Source organism: Drosophila nasuta, chromosome 2R (assembly GCF_023558535.2).
Source record: "Drosophila nasuta strain 15112-1781.00 chromosome 2R, ASM2355853v1, whole genome shotgun sequence".
Classification (NCBI taxonomy): Eukaryota; Metazoa; Arthropoda; class Insecta; order Diptera; family Drosophilidae; genus Drosophila; species Drosophila nasuta.
The window spans coordinates 17,571,618-17,589,557 of NC_083456.1; the positions used below are offsets into that span (position 1 = coordinate 17,571,618).

The 17,940-nt window shown below is 40.0% G+C and overlaps 4 protein-coding genes across 6 annotated transcripts; 2 read left to right on the forward strand and 2 right to left on the reverse strand.

The window, feature by feature from the left end:
* Nucleotides 1–12: 12 nt before the first annotated feature.
* On the reverse strand, nucleotides 13–3,433 carry LOC132785647 (CCR4-NOT transcription complex subunit 10). 3 transcript variants are annotated; one of them, XM_060791844.1, is made up of 7 exons: nucleotides 2,895–3,047; nucleotides 2,027–2,782; nucleotides 1,640–1,967; nucleotides 1,515–1,582; nucleotides 1,101–1,457; nucleotides 884–1,043; nucleotides 13–256 (listed from the first exon to the last, which is right to left on the reverse strand). In XM_060791844.1, exons 1-7 carry the CDS (start codon nucleotides 2,981–2,983, stop codon nucleotides 248–250), a joined length of 1,767 nt encoding a protein of 588 aa, XP_060647827.1. In that variant the 5' UTR covers nucleotides 2,984–3,047; the 3' UTR covers nucleotides 13–247. The 3 variants fall into 3 exon arrangements, with proteins under 3 accessions (XP_060647827.1, XP_060647826.1, XP_060647825.1); XM_060791843.1 differs by lacking the exon at nucleotides 13–256 and adding an exon at nucleotides 3,329–3,433 and having other exon boundaries at nucleotides 628–1,043; nucleotides 2,895–2,945; XM_060791842.1 differs by lacking the exon at nucleotides 13–256 and having other exon boundaries at nucleotides 628–1,043.
* A 140-nt stretch (nucleotides 3,434–3,573) lies between these two features.
* LOC132784108 (sorting nexin-12) lies at nucleotides 3,574–5,808 on the reverse strand. The gene is made up of 3 exons (XM_060789513.1): nucleotides 5,166–5,808; nucleotides 4,724–4,819; nucleotides 3,574–4,665 (listed from the first exon to the last, which is right to left on the reverse strand). The coding sequence occupies exons 1-3, from the start codon at nucleotides 5,340–5,342 to the stop codon at nucleotides 4,435–4,437; spliced, it is 504 nt and encodes a 167-aa protein (XP_060645496.1). The 5' UTR covers nucleotides 5,343–5,808; the 3' UTR covers nucleotides 3,574–4,434.
* Nucleotides 5,809–6,302: 494 nt separating this feature from the next.
* LOC132784105 (V-type proton ATPase subunit B) lies at nucleotides 6,303–9,715 on the forward strand. The gene is made up of 4 exons (XM_060789511.1): nucleotides 6,303–6,450; nucleotides 6,553–6,695; nucleotides 7,576–8,837; nucleotides 8,900–9,715. The coding sequence occupies exons 2-4, from the start codon at nucleotides 6,623–6,625 to the stop codon at nucleotides 9,035–9,037; spliced, it is 1,473 nt and encodes a 490-aa protein (XP_060645494.1). The 5' UTR covers nucleotides 6,303–6,450; nucleotides 6,553–6,622; the 3' UTR covers nucleotides 9,038–9,715.
* Nucleotides 9,716–10,539: 824 nt separating this feature from the next.
* LOC132784106 (histone H1.0-A) lies at nucleotides 10,540–11,901 on the forward strand. Its single transcript, XM_060789512.1, has 2 exons — nucleotides 10,540–11,242; nucleotides 11,401–11,901. Exons 1-2 carry the CDS (start codon nucleotides 10,625–10,627, stop codon nucleotides 11,773–11,775), a joined length of 993 nt encoding a protein of 330 aa, XP_060645495.1. The 5' UTR covers nucleotides 10,540–10,624; the 3' UTR covers nucleotides 11,776–11,901.
* The last annotated feature ends 6,039 nt before the right edge of the window (nucleotides 11,902–17,940 follow it).

Consider the following 17,940-nt stretch of genomic DNA (forward strand, 5'->3'; position numbering starts at 1 on the left):
AAGCATGATTGATTTGGTTGTTCACAGAACATTTAATTGTTTGTTCAATAATTTTCAAATTTTTTCATCCGATCGTAAACAAAATTTCAGAAATCGTTCATATTATCGTTATTAGTGTTTATAACAAACATTTTTGCTCAGAATTTGTGGGTTTGATTTCGATTTGCTAGTGCGGAGGGAGGCGTGGTCAAAATCCAAACATAACAAGTGGCAATCCTAAAGATAGACAGACAGACCTGGATGCCTGTTACATTTCCTGTTGGTATGAAAAATGGGAACATATATCGTTTTAAAACTAATCTATAAAAACTTTTCACATTTACAACAATTGTTAATAAACATCATTATTAAATCCGCAGACAATTTTACTTAACCAGCTGAGAGTGAAGTTCTCTAAAATTAAAGTATTTAAATCCTTCTTTCTTGAAAAAAAAACTTAATATCTGAGGATCAAACCCTACGTTAAGATATCTTTTCATTGATAGACAGCAAACATAAAAATTGTAGTTAAGTATTAGGTATGATATGAAAACTATAAACAGATCGATACTTACAACTCCAAGTTGAACGGACAGCTAAAGGAAACTTTTGGGCAAATGCGAGAAACAAGTGAGGGGTCCTTGTCAATTGATGTCTGTCAGTGGTTTATCTATATTTACAATGCGTGTGTTGTTTTTTTTTCAGTTTTCATTCCGTCTAAGATATTTACACAATTTGTTGTCTAATTGAGTGCACTACTGGCTGCATTCATTTTGATCTCGACGTAGCGATGCAAAATCTGCGCCTTGTTGCTCACAATTGGATGGCTTAAGCTGGCCAACAGATTTTTAGCTGCCTGGAAATCATTTTGCAAAGTCAATGCAACGGCTAAATTGTATCGTACCACATTCTGGGCAGCCTCCAACGACTTCAGTTGCCAATCACGCGTCTCCAAATCCAGAGCATTCAGCGAGCTCATAAAGTTCGGCTCCAGATACTCCCTGGCCTCCGGGGCCTTGTCCATCATGATGAGCGCCTCGCCCGCATACATGTTGCCCAGCAATCTACAAATGCAATTAGTTAGTTAAATGGGATTACAATAGTTGTTGGCTAGCACATACTTGTGGGCGTCGGAGAGTCGCTCACTCTGGAGCAGCTGTTTCGCCATTTCCAAGGCGGTAATATAGTCACCAAGGCGCAGGGAGACAAAGCTGTGCGCCGCATAGATGGCAGCCAGCATATTCTCAAGCGATTCTAGACTAATCGGTTTCGATGGGTTGCAAAAATTATTGTCCTGCTGCTGACTCCACAGCTGTTGCTGCACCGACGCCGCCGCCGCGTCCTTTGCATCCAGCACTTCGTCTGTTGAGGCAGCCATATGGAAAGTGGCTTTATATTGACGGGCCAAGGATAAAGCATTGCGCAAACATAGCGTTGCAAATTGCAGCGTTGGCTCCGGCACCGCAGTTGATTGGGCGCTATAAATGAGAAGACAACTGTAAGCAAATGTAAGCTTGAGATACAAATATACTTACGCATATGGCTTGGATATGGACGAGTTCATAGCACTCTCGAAGGTTTGACGTTCGTCGCCGCGCAATTTCTGAAATAATCGCATTTAAGTGGTTATTGAGAGAAAAATTTTAAACACTTTGCTTACCGATTCGTCCTCCATGATGCAAGCTTCGGCCATGCGAAACCAAAGACGCGGATTGCTCTGATACTGCTTGAGGGGCAAAATAAAGCATTGGAACGCATCCTTGGATCGGCGCAGATGCAGATTGGAAATACCCATATTGTACAAAATCTCGCAACTTCGCGCTGCGCTCATCGTTTGCAACGATGACTGGCGCAAATTGCCCGCAAGCTCCTGATCGTATTGCAGTGCCCTTTGAAAGAATTTCACGGCAATCGCATAGTGACGCACTCGCAATTGAATCACACCCATATTGTTGGCTATGACCGCGTTCAGCTCCGGCGTCATAGTGCTGCGAGAGAAGCCGCAATCAATTGGGATTCATTGTAAGGAAATTTGAGCTGAACTTACCCCGCTAGATTGCACTCGTTGTTGATCCGCGTCAGCTGCTTGCCGGCCATCTGAAAGTCCTTCATGATGTAGTACTTTTGCGCCTTCAGTGCTGCAAAATGTGGCGAGCCATCCTCGGGAATAACGACGGGTTTACGATTTAGCACCAGCGTGAGCAGTTGTAACAGCTGCAAAGTACAATCACTTTTTCCTGCCACACGTGCCACAGTTGTCTCCAGCGCTGGCGTTCCTTCAGAAGAAGCAGCAGCAGCTGCCACCGTTGCCGCTGCAATTGCAGCTGCCTCCTCGCTGGGATTGGGATTGCCAGCGGGATTTGGAGTGGGTGCACTTGCGACCAGATTGAGCTTATACTGCAGATAGTCGAGAAAGGCCTCGGCACGATTTAGCTGATTGGTTGCAAGCAGCAGCTGCAGCTGCAACGTGGCAACCAACGCCGCCATATGCTTCTCCAGCGCCTCCAGGCGTGTCACAAGCGGCGCCAGACGTTCCAGTGCCGTGCCATACATGTGGCGATGGTAATAGATGACCGCCTTGTTGTATCTGGCTACTGTGATGGCGCTACCCGCATGCTTTAGCGTCAGTCCCACCGCCTTGCCATCCGACAGCTGCTCGAGCTCGCGAAGCAGCGCAAGGTGTTGGATGGCGCCGCCCTTGTAGTAGTTGACAACGGCGCGATTGTGGCGCAGTATCAAGCCGCTACTCTCACCCTTCGTCTCCAGCTGCTGTAGGAGCTCCAAACAGCGGTCATACTCAGCACTGTATGTGCGAGCGCGGGTTGAGGGGAGAACAGACATGCAATAGAGTTAGTCCAGTAAGAAACGCACATGGCTGTGGCTGTTATTTTTAGAATACTGTGTGCAGCGCTTACTTGTTGAACTGTTCGTGTGCTTGGCAGAGCAAATTGTAATTTTCATCATCGCTGGGTTGCGTTTTTGTCGGAGAATCCGCCGTGTCCATGCCAAAAATAAAAAAACAAAATAAAATGTACACATGACAACACTACGCACATATACACATATGTTAACCGGCACTAGCTTTGTCTCGCTCACGCAACGGCAGCAATCGTTTTGCAGCCCTGCGCACACAAATGAGCGCGCGAAATACAAAATCACGCACGAACTCGCGCGCGCACTCATACTAAGAATGGGTGCGGTATTGTCGATCGTAATTCCCAACGTTAGTAAGGTAATGTTGTTCAGCACTGCTTTTCGTTAACCGAATTTCAAATTATTGTGAAATAATTGAAGAACATTTAAATGTATTATGACCTCATTAAATAGATCTTGTAAACTTTACACTTACCTATCCACTTTACGAAACATGAGTCTATTTTTGTCATTGACTTATTTTTTTAATTTTTTATATAAAATATATATGTTGTTTCGATGTAGTTTACGTTTTGATCAAATAGAATTGTATGACCTCTGTTCCTACCTGTTTAAAAGATTCCCGAATATGAAGCGTTTGTCAATGCAAATATTCTAAAATACATACATACATAGTTAAAGATACCCCACAGCAACAAAAAGAAAAGACACTAAAGACAATTTAGTAAAATACATGTATTATTATTGGAATTATTTTAGGTTTGATTCGAAGTACAATACACATATTGTTCACTAAAATGATTCAAAAATATTCAGTAATTTTGCAAAAAACAGTTGCAACTGTTTTTGTTAATGTTTTTCATACACTATATACCATGGAGATGGAGGGTAACTCTTTGTTGTTGCAAACTTTTGAAACTCAATAATAATTCAATTTTTATACAACGACTAAAAGATGGATAGGAAAGGGAGGAAAAAAGGGTGTGTGCTCTTAGGATTCGAGAAAATTTCATTTCCATTTGCTGAGCGATTTGCCTCCAAAAAAAGGGCCAATAAATAACTATATATGATGAACTTCATTCGCTACATTGGCCATGGGGGACACTTATATAATGATGAGACGACAATAAAATCCCATATGTGTGAGATTTGTTTATGTATTATGTACACTATTAGGTAAATATGTATATTGTATATAATAATATATATATGTATATGTATGTATATTGTATTGTATGTATACCATTTTGCATATAAACAATTGAATTTAGCAATAAAAATTCCCAATACTTCTTCAGAGCCGCTCAACATTAACTGAGCCACTTCCTGGCCGAAAGAAAGCAGTTGCCATTTTAAATTTAACATCTATTACTTGTTTTTTTTTCCTTTTTGTAATTATTTTTGTAACTTGCTAAGCACACACATACACACGCATTGATTTTGCCTAATGAATTTCGTAACCTCTGTTTCTATTTCTGTTGCTGTTTTTCTTTTTGAGTTTTGTTCGTTCGAGTTTTGCTTTTTGCTTCATTGCATTGCTATGGTTGCATTTGCTATTGCGGTTGCTTCGTCGTCGGCGTCTTATGTGTTGCGAATCTTGCCGGGCACATAGTTCTTATCGATGACGTTCTCCTGCAGGAACATGTGCAAACAACGCTCGTTTTGCGCCAGCGGATGTCCGGCTATCTTATTGATAAACGCCTCCAGTCCCTTTCGCCGCTCCTCAATGAAGTTCTCGTCGAACAATCCCTCATCGCCCCGGAAGGGCATTTGTCGCTTCCATGCCTTGCCTGGCAAAGGCGGCACCACAATCTATAGAAGACGTTTCATTAGATTAGACCATTCTATCGGTAATCCTCTCAAGACTTACCTTGCTATCGCGTTCCAGTTCGTTTCGCAGCCATTCAAAGTCGCTGTAACGTCGTCGCACACTCGACTCCTTCACCTTGAACACCGGTAAATTGGTCTAGAGATTGGAATTAAAATAGAAGTTATAATATATGCTAATTTAGTTAAAGTTTTCATTGTCACTCGAGTGTCGCGTGTCTCTTGTTGTTGTGACCCGCATATCATGTTTCCATATCAGCGCATGACTCAATAATATAAGGTTAATGCTGTACGAAAATCCAGCACAATACAATATACGACGAAAATAATGACTAATAATTATCATTGTGCTTTATAGGCGTATATCACACAGGAATGAATAATCAACGCTTTACATCGACTTTTGTTTTCTTTTTTTGGCACAGCTGCAAATGTGGCTGTCTGTGTGTTGCCTCCCCACTCCATCCCCTCTTGGTTCCACTTACCCTCATGCGCACTTCGTAGTCCGTATAGCGCTTTTTGCCTGCTGCCATTGTGGTCAGCGGATTAACCACGTCGATCTCAAGGAAATTTGCGGGCACTGCGTACGCATCGTCGAGCGTTTGTTTCTTCACGTTGAGACGGCGGGTGGCGTCGGCGGTGCCGTCGGACTCAACCATCATAATGCTAGTGCTACTGTTGTTGTTGCTAGTGCTGCTGCACGCTGCTGTGACACGCCCCTTTTATAAACTGCCGCTGCCTGCCACGAAATGCCGCAGCGTCCGCTTTGGTTGCAAACTAAATCAAATAAAAAGACACACACGAGAAACGAGTTTTTTGTGTTGTTGTTTCGCTGCTATCGACGTTGACGTCGTCGTTGTCGTCTCTCTGCCTGCGCTATCTCTTTGTGTGCTGTGCTGTGCTGCAGTTCTGTTTTTCTTCTTGCGTTTTTTCCTTTGCCTTTGCTAGCGGTATTGTTTAGATCAGTTTTTTTTTGTGAAATCCAAATAACTATGGCCGGTGTCAGTTTTAATCGCAAGTTGGCCGTATTTATTGCCGTGCTAGATCGTTTAACCGATTGTTAACTATTATAATTTAATTAATTGAACCAAAAAAATACACTTTCTACGCTTAATGAGATGTGGAGAAACATCGATGGCACTATCGATGCATCGATGTATTTACATTTGCTTAAATATCGATTTATTACGGTAAAACTCGATTGTTTTTGTGGACAAATAAATTTTTTTTGAGTATTCACAAAAATTTATTATTATGTGTGGTTTTCATGAAAATGAAGCATTGTGCATAATTTTCATTTTTTTTTGTTAAGTAAATTAATTTTTTCAAAGAAGCACTACCTGTCATTGATTGTCCAATTGAGCTATATCGATATCCAGTGTCCGATTATATCGATCATATTATTTTTATATAAAACTATTAATCACAAAATTAAAATTCTTAAAATCGTTTTATAATTTTCTTTTTTGTTTTCAGCTTTATATATTATCAAAATCTATTTTCCAAAATTTCCGTTAACGGTCTCACTATATTGTGCTGTATTTTATTTACAGGGTTGCTTATCATTAACTACCAGGGCTCCGCAACTGTCAAGGGTGAAAATATGGTAGAAATATGGTCACACGCAAAGTCATGTGATGGCACGTGACGTCACAACAAATTTTACACTACTGGTGCCGTATCAAAGTGATTTTTCTTCGTACTCGCAACGACGTCGCAGGCCAAAATTTTGCGTGTGTGTCGCTCAGTATTATTTGAAACGGAAAAATTGTATGTTCAAACTACAGCTAATTTAACATAGCAAATAAATCATAATTTGGAAAACAAAATTAAACAATCTAATACAAAAAAAAACAACTATTTCTGTTGCAGCTCGAAATTTGCTGTGCAATTTTCTAGGTAGAGGCAAAAGCGCGTATAGAAAGAAAATTCATTCCGCAAAATGAACGCCCAACAAGCCCAACGGGAACATGTCCTTGCCGTTTCTCGGGATTTTATCTCGCAGCCACGCTTAAGTGAGTACCTAAATAGCAATTAATTATTATGTGTAATGTGAAAAAGTGCATTTGAAAATTAGTATTTTGTGGCCCACTGAAAGCAAGGGCAATTGGCCGCCATGACAGTTTATACGAATCGAATGCGAAAGCAGAACACGAAACAAAAAATCAATATAGTGTTTTTTCCTTTTCGTTTTGCCAACGTTTCAACACCCCCACAACTCAAGCATAAACATTCCATAAAACACATAAATTGTGCTCAATAAGACCAATGTTCGTTCCAATTAGACCCGTTAATTCGTAGGCTATTGAAAATTTTCACTGTCACATGACTTGATCGCTGAGCTCAGCTGTTTGCTGTGTTGCTATTCAAAGCGCACAACCCAAGAGCACCTGACTTGAAAAGATGGTGTGAAGCAAAACTTGCAAAAAGGGAGAGCTGCTCTCTTCTAAATGTTTTTATTTTACTTTTTCATTTAGAATAAAATTCAAGCATGCAATAATTAATATTTAAAAAATTAATAGTGAGTAATGCATATCATTTTAATAGATGCAACCAGTAGCATTCTTTTTTATGTAACAGTCAATTTGCAGTGCATTTTACGCTGTCGTTCGTTATCTTTCGCTCATTTCTAACACTCACTGTGCAAGCAGCAGAGCACGAGTTGTTTTATCCAACTAACTGTGCTTTACTACGTTTCGTTCGTCAGTCAGCTGACTTCGTTGAGTTGACTTCTCTCGCTACAATTTTTTCTGACGTTTATTTTCTTATCAGATTCTTATTGGCAACCACTTGTCTTTGCTTTGGTGTTTGCTTTCATGTGAGCAACGCTTGTAACCTAAAATAATATTAAATTTTAAAAAATTTATTTATTTAATTTTTTTTTTATGTGATTAGCCTACAAGACGGTTTCGGGTGTGAACGGCCCTCTGGTCATCCTCGATGAGGTCAAGTTCCCCAAGTTCGCTGAGATCGTCCAGCTGCGTTTGGCCGATGGAACCGTCCGTTCTGGTCAAGTGCTCGAGGTGAGCGGCTCCAAGGCCGTTGTCCAGGTGTTCGAGGGCACCTCGGGCATCGATGCGAAAAACACGCTCTGCGAGTTCACCGGCGATATTCTGCGTACACCTGTATCCGAGGATATGTTGGGCCGTGTGTTCAACGGATCCGGCAAGCCCATCGACAAGGGTCCCCCAATTTTGGCTGAGGATTTCTTGGACATCCAGGGTCAACCCATCAATCCCTGGTCTCGTATCTATCCCGAGGAAATGATCCAGACTGGTATCTCGGCTATCGATGTGATGAACTCGATTGCCCGTGGCCAAAAGATTCCCATCTTCTCGGCTGCCGGTCTGCCACACAATGAAATTGCTGCCCAGATCTGTCGTCAAGCCGGTCTGGTCAAGTTGCCAGGCAAGTCGGTGTTGGACGATCACACCGATAACTTCGCCATTGTGTTCGCTGCTATGGGTGTGAACATGGAAACTGCGCGTTTCTTCAAGCAAGATTTCGAGGAGAACGGTTCCATGGAGAACGTGTGCCTGTTCTTGAACCTGGCTAACGATCCAACCATTGAGCGTATCATTACACCACGTCTGGCTTTGACCGCTGCCGAATTCTTGGCCTACCAGTGCGAGAAGCACGTGCTTGTCATCCTCACTGACATGTCTTCCTATGCTGAGGCTTTGCGTGAGGTGTCTGCTGCCCGTGAGGAAGTGCCCGGCCGTCGTGGTTTCCCCGGTTACATGTACACCGATTTGGCCACCATTTACGAGCGTGCTGGTCGTGTCGAGGGTCGCAACGGTTCCATCACTCAGATTCCAATTCTGACTATGCCTAACGATGATATTACCCATCCAATTCCCGATTTGACTGGTTATATTACTGAGGGCCAGATCTACGTTGATCGTCAGCTGCACAACAGACAGATCTATCCCCCAGTCAACGTGTTGCCATCGCTGTCTCGTCTGATGAAGTCTGCCATTGGTGAGGGCATGACCCGCAAGGATCACTCTGATGTGTCCAACCAGCTGTACGCTTGCTATGCCATCGGTAAGGATGTGCAGGCCATGAAGGCTGTGGTCGGTGAGGAGGCTCTTACGCCCGATGATTTGCTGTACTTGGAGTTCTTGACCAAGTTCGAGAAGAACTTCATCTCTCAGGTAAGTTCAATTCAATCTTAGGCAATTTTCGAGATATTAACATGTAATTTCTACACACACAGGGCAACTACGAGAACCGCACTGTCTTCGAATCCTTGGACATTGGCTGGCAATTGCTGCGTATCTTCCCCAAGGAGATGCTTAAGCGTATCCCAGCTTCCATTTTGGCTGAATTCTACCCTAGGGACTCGCGCCATTAGATTCTGTTTAAAATTGTTTTGTTTTTGATTTATGTCCAAAATTTTGTTTCATTCATAATTTAAGCTGGCAGCGCAACGTGCGACGCTCCTTCTTCTGCAATAATCCGTTGTGTATACACAACGAGATATATATATACATATATACATGAATATATATATATACACGTAAACTACAATACATACCCACACAAAAAAAGAAAGATATTAATAATATCTGCGTTTACAAGTTACAATTTTTGATTTGATTTGAATACTTAAAAGATTTTTGTGTATACTTAAAAAAGAGCCGAAGCGCAGCCTAAACAATAACTAGTTAAATATTATCGTATCATCAATTGAGTGGAAACTATTTTAATGTGTGTGTTTTTTTAGTAATCACAAATAATCAACTATGCTAAAATGTACATAAATTTAACTAATTGTTCTCAGCACACAAAGCAAAAACAAACACATAAACATGATCCTTTCAATTAATTTCTGTTGCCGAACCGAACCGTCGATCATTTGTTAAAGTTCACAATAATTTTTGCTAGGTTTTAAGTGTGTGTGTGTTCTTTGAATTGAATTGTATTGATTAATATTTCGCGTTTTCGATTGTACACATATGTTTCTTTTTCGCATACAGAATCGTAGCATTCCAAACCCCCAAATTAAATATTCAATTATTTGTTTGCGTTACTTTTGCTTGGTCCGCTCTTTCGTTCTTTTCTTTTCATATTTGTTCAATCTTAGACGTTAAATCAGTTCGCACAAGTATTAAAGACGTTCTCTTTTTCTGTTCCCCCTACCCGTATATGTCGTCCCCTTTCTCACCCACCTCTGTCCCCAATTGTTGTGTGTTCCCTGCACCGAACTATGTGAACAAATTGTACAGCAATTTAACTAAAAATAAACAAATAAAATGAGAATGATACTAAAACAATGAAATATGAATAGTGCAAAAAAAAAACTGCTTTAAATGCGACAAAAACAAAATGTATCTATTTAAAAATTACGAGTACATATAAAATTATTATGGATTATTTGTTTGTCTATTGTCTTAAAGTAAATAGAATGTTATTTAAAAGTTGAAAATATGCAGAGATATTTTGTTTGTTCGTTGTCAGTGAGGGGAAATCTGTAAAGAGAAAAATCGCCGCAACAATTGGTAATTGTTGTTGCCAAATCATTTTAGCAGATAAAAGAAAACATCAACACAACCAATAATTGTTCAACACACATATATTTAAATAAACATTATGAAAAAAATGCAGCGAAGTAAAATTTCATTAAATGTATGTGTAAATTAAATTTTACAAACAATTATCAATTAATAAAACAAAAATATCACATGTTAAATGCATAATTGGAAACAGCTGTAATTGGTTCATTCTTAACAGCGAACTGTTGATAATGACATTTGCTGGAACCCTGGTAGTTCCAGATTGGAACTCCCATTACTAACTGTGCATACCGTTTGAACTAAAAATAACAGTTGAACTGCATCGCTTGATTGCTTTCCACTTCCAGTTCTGTTCAGTTGTCGATTGAACGTCTCAAAGTCTGTACAGTTTTGTAAAGTGTTTCGTCTAGTTTTGTGAATCCATTATGATAAAATCCGATCCCGATAATTCTGCATCCGATTCGGAGCATGAGTCCCAAGAGGAAGAGCAGGAGGATGAGGATATGGAAGAGGGCAGTTCGCAGTCTTCTGGCGAAGAGGAAGAAGTTGCCGCAGACGCTGCGCATCCCTTTCCCACACCTCCGCCCGATGCAGACAGTAATATGCCGATGGTGGAAAAAGCCACATCTAAGAAGACGAAATATCACACCATCCTCTCGTTAGCCTTTGCGGCTATCGAAGCGATGCCCAGTCGCAGTGGTTCCTCAGTTCAAGCCATTGTCAAGTATATGAAGTCCAATGGCTTCGAGGGCACCGAAGAGCCGCGCTTATCCAAGCTTGTGCTGAAGAACCTGAAAGCTGCCGTGATTAGAGGAGAATTAGAGCAAGTGAAGCGTTCATTTAAGCTTTCGGCTGCATCGAAAAATAAGTCAAAAGCTTTGGAGAAAATGAAGCTGAAGAAAGCTAAAGCGAAGGAAAAGGAGCAGCTGAAGGAAATGAAAGGAAAGAAAGATTCGGCAGCGGCAAAAGCAAAGAGCTCCGCAAAAGCAAAAACGACAAAGGAGAAGTCTGGTATGAAGGCTTCTGAACGCAAAACTAACGAGGTTTGTAGCTACAACTTAATAAAGAAATCATTTAGCTTGGCATTTTGTACCTCAGAATTCAATTCTAAGCTAAACAGTTATAAATATATATACCAATATTCTTTTAATATATCAACGATTTATTTAAATAATAAATTAATTTAATTACAATTTTACAGCCCAGCAAAAAAGCCAAAAAAGATAAAGCAGCAGCTGCCGCAGCGTCGTCCGCCAAGGAGGACGTCGAAGATTCAGAAAAGCCGAAGAAAACTGCTAAGGGAAAAGCCAGCGCGTCGAAAGAGAAAATGGAAAGCGTCTCGGAAACAAAATCGAAAGCCAAGTCAAAGGCAGTTCGCAAGTCGATTGGCACCCTGGCTCAGCAAGTGCCAAAAAAGAAGGTGGCGTCCAAAAAAGTGAAGCTAGTTGTGGCGGCTAAAAATGCACAGCCTGTCCCCATGGAAGAGGGAGACTCTGAGTTCACGGACTCGGCGCCAACCGATGTCTCAACGCCCATCAGGGTTGTTAAACCGAAGGGTTCGCGTAAAGTCAAGTAACCCAATTATGTTTATTCTGTCTTAATCTTCTGTTTTAAGTATCAATTTGCTTTACATGTTAAATGTTAAGAGCTGTGCTATAATTTGATAAAATTAAACAAGATTTTAATAAGTTTTAATTTCAAATTTTGATCTTTTTCTATTTAAAAACTGATGATCTAGTAATGAGTTACTCAACGTTCACATACTTTAAAAAAAGCTTTCAGCTTGTTGCAGCTGGCTTGGAGCTTTGCTGTAATGCAAAAGCTCGTGGACCTGTCGCTGTTAACAGAGCTTTCTCTGCTGCTGACGAACATGTTAACTTTCCTGATTGCATATGTGTAATATGTATTGTGTATACACACAACTATGTAGAATATATACCATATTTGTTTGCATATGAAACAGATGTGAGATTGCATTTTGTTATGATAAAGTAAATACAACTTTTTTTCTATAAATTTGCTTTGCTTTTATGTAAATTGGCTGCTCCGTATGCGCAACAATTTGTAAGAATCTGTTTCTCCATATTAAATACTTTGATTAGCAATTTTATTGCAATAATTGTTCTCAAAGTAGAATTTTTATATGCACGCATTTCCTTAGGTTCTTTTTACTTCTTATTGAACGTAAGTACTTACGAACTGTAACAATCCTCGCCGGCGTGCATAGTGTTGTTTAGCTCGAGTTTTTCATTGACTTTGCAAATTTATGCAATTATGCAAAAGTTTTTAATGAGTTCTAAATGAAGTTAAAAATTTTCGTTGACGACAGCGGTTAGCTAGTGTAAACTACACCAGGCGACCAAATGAAACTTTTGTCGCATCAACAAAGGCGCTAACAGCAAAACTTTGTTCTCCAATTGTTTCGCCTCATCTTGATTCCAGTGGCCCGAGTCCCGTCGAGTCCCTTAATTCTGCCAAGTCTTGAACTTTGCGCTTCGGTAATCAAAGCAATGACCAGGCGGCGTGGCCAAAAATTACAAATTACAAATTGCTTAACTTACTGCAGTCACTTAAAGCGGCTTAAATATGTAGAATATATGCCACGCCCAATCAACTGAAACGCCCACAAGGCTCAATAGAACAGGATTGCGGCATTGCGCCAAGTTGTTGAGGACTCTATCAAGTGTGTGTGTTTTTGTGAACTCATTTCGAGACATTTGTCTGGCCGTGCCATCGTTATCGTTATGTAATCCACATAGCCAGCTAGTCAGTCAGTCAGTCCAGTTAGTCAGCTAGTTAGTCAGTTAGCCAAGGCTGGTGACTAGCTCAGGGTCATGGTCAATGTAAATGCGGCCCACTTGACGGCACTCGGTACTCGGTACTTGGTATGCGGCACTCGGTACTCGTTACTCGCTATACGTCGCTTAGTGTTTCGTTCGTTTCCGCTCGATTTATGCGACACAGCATCTTTGGCGTCGCGACCTTAAAACTTTATCAAAGCACCCACACAGCTGGCATGCTTGCCACCTTGCGACGCTCCCTGGGGAAGGACACAGTTGCGTGTGGCCACAAAATCCGTGCGATTAAAGGAGACGCGTAAAAGGTTTGTTAATATGTATTTGCAAAATGTTTGAATGTGAATTTTAATGAGCGACAACACAGCGATGACTAGAGAGACAGAGAGAGAGAGGGCGAGGTGGTGTGGTGGGCAGGTGCAAGTGGGCGTGGCAACCATAAAAGCCGCAATCAGCTTACAATACTCCCCCGTCGCATGTATGTGCGTGTGTTTGCATGTAAATAATGTCGTGCAATTTATAGGCATTGCAAATGGATGATCATTCCTCAGCAGGACGCTTACTGTTCGGTTGTTCGTTGAATGATTAATGGATGTTGCGGTTGCTGAAAAAGCGGCAACTAAATCAACTAATTAACTCATTTGCCGTAAAATTAAATGCGACTCATGGCCCTTCATCCGTTCGCATTGTTGTTGTTGACGTTGTGTGTCCTGCCGTATAAATGGTCGAGTAATTTTTACACACGCACATTCACATTCTCATAACTACTGCTGTGCATATTTCTTATTTTGTAAGACACTTTGGCAAAGGTTTGCTCGTTGACCCGCATGTGTCAAGCGGCTGTCACCTAGGCATAGTATCTCTGACTATACTTATACATACATATATATAGTATATATATGTCGTCTGGTATGCTCGCTCGTGCGTCTCATTCAATACTCGACTAAACGGACAGCTGTGATACATGGCGTGCCATCTCCGTCCGTGCCAAATGAAGTTTGAAGTGTTCAACGCCGGATGCGGGAATTTACACACACACACACAAAAAAAAAGATACAAATATATCCGTAGTATAGTTTGGCTGGAGTTGATTAGCTGCGTGGCTGCATAGCCAATGGTCAAGCTAAAAGGCAGCCTCAACGTCGTCGACTTACACTCTAGCGCCCATAATTTGTGTGCTGGATTTTGTGCATTGCTTGGCTTTGGGACAGCTTAACTAAATAAATCACAAAAAGGCCAAAACACAAAGAGGGTCTGGCTTATGCCTGTTTGCTGTTTGCGATACGATGCGATATGTATAGTATGCGATGAGCATTCAAGTATTTTATATAAATTTGGTAAACTTGCGTATCAAACATTCAACAAATCGACAAAAGACTGCCGCCAGCCATTCATGGCAGTTTGATTGAGCCTCTGGCTGTTTATCCTGCTGTTAGTTAAGCTGCAAATACATTGCTTAGTCCTGAACATAAATAGATAATTTGATACGTTCTGCCCCTCCCGCGAGCCGCACAAACAAACAAAAGAATTTCTAGCCGCTCTCCCACGATGGTCGATGGATCAACTTATAGTGCTGCATAAGCATTAAAAGAAATAGACTACACACGTCTCAGTTCCCCTTCGCTCTCTCTATGTGTGCGTGTCGGGTTTGAGCCTGTTCTTTAATAGCCCCAAGAGGTTGCCACCAACAACTGGGCCAACAACGACGATAGCGACAGGGAGTCTGTTTCTAATTGTAGTTTGATTTCCATGCGTATCGAATGGGAAAATGTCGAAGCCTGGTTGCTAAATCCAACACAGCACAAAACTATGCCATGCGTTGGCCTTTGCAGTCCTTTACTCCTTGCCCCTTGGTGGCCTTGCTCTCCCCTGGTAACTTAATAGCGGATTCAGAACGTGCTTCAATACCAAAAGAGCTCAATGTTAACAGCCAGAATGGACTTCTACTAATTGCGACCCTTTTGCTTATCAGTCATCCATTCCACCTACGACCCTCCATAAAAACTCTCTTAGTCCCATAAAAGCAAAAAAACAAGAATGCCTGCTGTTTTGTTTTAAAGGATTTGCGCCTATTGTCAATACTCTATAGAAGTAGCTAAAGCTAAATTTAAAATTTGCTTAGTAATTTCCTAATTTACAATTTTATTTTGCTTTAAATTGAACTAAATTTATTTATACTATTATAATATAATATAATATCTATAGATTTTCTCTATATTATAAACTATTTCTTACATTTTTTCTCTCATTGCATTTATCTCTTCAAATAGAAAAGTTAAAGTTGGCTTGCGTTCTTTATTTTTTATATTAATTCAAATTTACAGTCAAGTTTACTTTTGAAATGTACATGTTTATTAAATAAAGTGTTCTATAATAACAAAAAAAAACAATATCCTTTCTTTTGTTTCTTAAATTTGTTTGAAAACCTATTTGCAATTCAATGAATACATTTGTATTTAAATAATTGAATGGAAGTAAAGTTAGCCTATTTGCTTTTCGTTAGTAACGTGTATTGGAGTACATCTAATTTAATTTAAAGTTTTATATTTTCTCTTTTATTTGCGAATATGTTGTAGAAGAGTATTTTGTAGCACAACAACAAAATAGCGTTGAACTTTTTGGCCATTTGTTTGAATAAGCGTTAGTGTGTGCTGGAATTTAAAACCTTAATTTATAAACCATTTTTTGACTCTTCGGACTTTACATTTGCTCTGTGTGTGTTTTTTGGCCGAGTTAATTCAATTACCACGTTCCCAAGAGCAGCCAGTTACTGAGCGGAGGAGGCGTGGCTGCGTTGAGGGGCGTTGTAACGGTGCAAACACAATTTTTTCGGTCTGGATGCCAGCAATAATACGGGTCAGCATAACATGAATATTTATTTAAAACTTTAATTTTATTTATTTTTTCTTGTTGTTCATTTTTTTCATTTGCATTGCATTTCATTGGCTGGATGTTGTTGCTGTTGTTGTTGGGTTTTTTTTTACGAATGTGGCGTGTCAATCATGATTGTTCTGCTGCCTTTGCCATTCCTCTTCTCTATATTGGTGGCATGAATTGTCAATATGCAATTTGCAAGCTGGAGCAAGAACAGTGTGCAATTGTTATTATTGAATGCAGCAGCAGTAGCACAAATTATATACTCAACCAACTGCCAGACCAGTTGATATAATATTATTTGTGCAAACGAAATGAACAATGAGCATAAATTGACGTAGTATATTAAATGCACTCGACACACACAAAAAAAACAAAACACTGTCATTCACTTTAAATAGTCAATTTGCATAGCATTTTTTTTATGTGTATAAATGAAAAACGCAAGTCAAATAGATTTTCTATTTATTGACAGCAACAAATTGTGTTCCGTCTGATTAAATAAATGTCGAAGTGGAATCACAACTCTGGCCTCAGGTTTTGCCCCAATGCACAGGTAACCAGTACTCTCAAGGAGTGGAAGAGGGAGGGTGGGGGGTAAGTAAGTGCTTAGTTGCATTGACGGGAAGGGGCAAAGTGGCGCACATAAAAAGCAGATTACGTGACTTGCAATATAATCCCGATTACTGCTCAAAATATGAGACTACGTTTCATATATGCAACAGGATGCGTTGGCAACTATTTTGCTACACACACGAGTGTGTATGTGTGTGTGGGTGTGTGTGTGTGTGTGCATGGTTGGGTGCCCATATTCATCGCAAGTACATATATTATGCTTCAGCTTGGATTGCTGCATTGACTGCGTGTGCTGCTTTATGTACAGATTGCACAGGATTGCAAATTGTATGAATAAATACAAGATCGAGAAATCGATGAGAACCGCCCACATCCTGCAGCCACATACGATGCGATGTGATACGAGTGCGAGTACGATATGTGGCAAGTGCACTGCCATCAAATTATTTCCGCGGCATGAAGTGACGGAAGTTGCCACAGGCGGCAGATACTCTTTCCGCACTCTCTCTCTCTCTGTCTGTCTCTCTGCGCGTTTTTCCCGCTGGCGTTCAATAAAACTTCAATAGCTTTATATAAATTGCAAATTACATTAAACAGATTATGGCTCACGGCTGCCAGAAGGAGGAGGAGGAGGCTTCTACACTGATGTAGTCCTTTCAGTTTTCACAAGTCCTTAAGGCTGCTTCTTCGGGCTCTTCCGCTCTCTCGCTCAGACTGTTGACACAAGTGTTGTTAATTATTTGTCACTTAAAAGCTTGACACATGCAGCAGCAGAGGCAGGAAACAGCAACAGCAAAGACGGCAATAATGTATTTACATTAATAAAACATTAAATTCATTAAGTATGCACATAAATACATAAATGAAAATCAAGCAAGCAAGCTGGAAAACTTTCACACACTCGCTGCCGATGCTTTTAAAGGCAGCCATTTAATTTGATTTAAGAATCTTCACACTTATTTTCTGTTCAAGTAGTTAATTTCAGACAAATTCATTTGGTTCATTTGTTAGACGTGCTTGGCATTAACCATTGATAAAATATGTTGTTTTACATTTAATGATCAACAATTTATAAACGTTAATAATAGGGCATAACAAGGAAGAAATCTACAGTCGAGTGTGCTAGACTTTGATATACCTGTTACTCATTTTTAATAAAAGCAAAACAGTGTGTTAATTTGATTAATGTATCGAAATAATATACCGCAAAATGCTGAAATATTCAATGGGCTATATTTGGTATATTGATATAATACCGCATTCAAAATATACCACAGAGAACAAAGTATACCAGATTATCAGCCTAAGCAACTAAGACCTGTAGAAACATAATAAAGAATTTCTAAATAACTTTTACAAAGTTCATCTGATCGCAATTAATTCATAGATACTGTCGTTGATATTATGTGCACTATTTGCATCTTTAAAGTAACGTTTGTTATTCAACTTGGCCAAAATTTGATCTGTATGCAAATATAAAAAGTTCTGTCGAAAAA

What these genes read in the sequence shown, in the direction of transcription:
- LOC132785647 (XM_060791842.1), bottom strand. Translation starts at nt 2,983, where the DNA reads ATGGACACGGCGGATTCTCCGACAAAAACGCAACCCAGCGATGATGAA. An exon ending in GCATCATGGAGGACGAATCG is followed by an intron (nt 1,583 to 1,639) that starts GTAAGCAAAGTG and finishes CGATTATTTCAG; the next exon opens with AAATTGCGCGGCGACGAACG. An exon ending in TCCATATCCAAGCCATATGC is followed by an intron (nt 1,458 to 1,514) that starts GTAAGTATATTT and finishes TCTCATTTATAG; the next exon opens with CGCCCAATCAACTGCGGTGC.
- LOC132784108 (XM_060789513.1), bottom strand. Translation starts at nt 5,342, where the DNA reads ATGATGGTTGAGTCCGACGGCACCGCCGACGCCACCCGCCGTCTCAAC. An exon ending in ACTACGAAGTGCGCATGAGG is followed by an intron (nt 4,820 to 5,165) that starts GTAAGTGGAACC and finishes TCCAATCTCTAG; the next exon opens with ACCAATTTACCGGTGTTCAA. An exon ending in AACTGGAACGCGATAGCAAG is followed by an intron (nt 4,666 to 4,723) that starts GTAAGTCTTGAG and finishes CGTCTTCTATAG; the next exon opens with ATTGTGGTGCCGCCTTTGCC.
- LOC132784105 (XM_060789511.1), top strand. Translation starts at nt 6,623, where the DNA reads ATGAACGCCCAACAAGCCCAACGGGAACATGTCCTTGCCGTTTCTCGG. An exon ending in TATCTCGCAGCCACGCTTAA is followed by an intron (nt 6,696 to 7,575) that starts GTGAGTACCTAA and finishes TTATGTGATTAG; the next exon opens with CCTACAAGACGGTTTCGGGT. An exon ending in AGAAGAACTTCATCTCTCAG is followed by an intron (nt 8,838 to 8,899) that starts GTAAGTTCAATT and finishes CTACACACACAG; the next exon opens with GGCAACTACGAGAACCGCAC.
- LOC132784106 (XM_060789512.1), top strand. Translation starts at nt 10,625, where the DNA reads ATGATAAAATCCGATCCCGATAATTCTGCATCCGATTCGGAGCATGAG. An exon ending in CTGAACGCAAAACTAACGAG is followed by an intron (nt 11,243 to 11,400) that starts GTTTGTAGCTAC and finishes ACAATTTTACAG; the next exon opens with CCCAGCAAAAAAGCCAAAAA.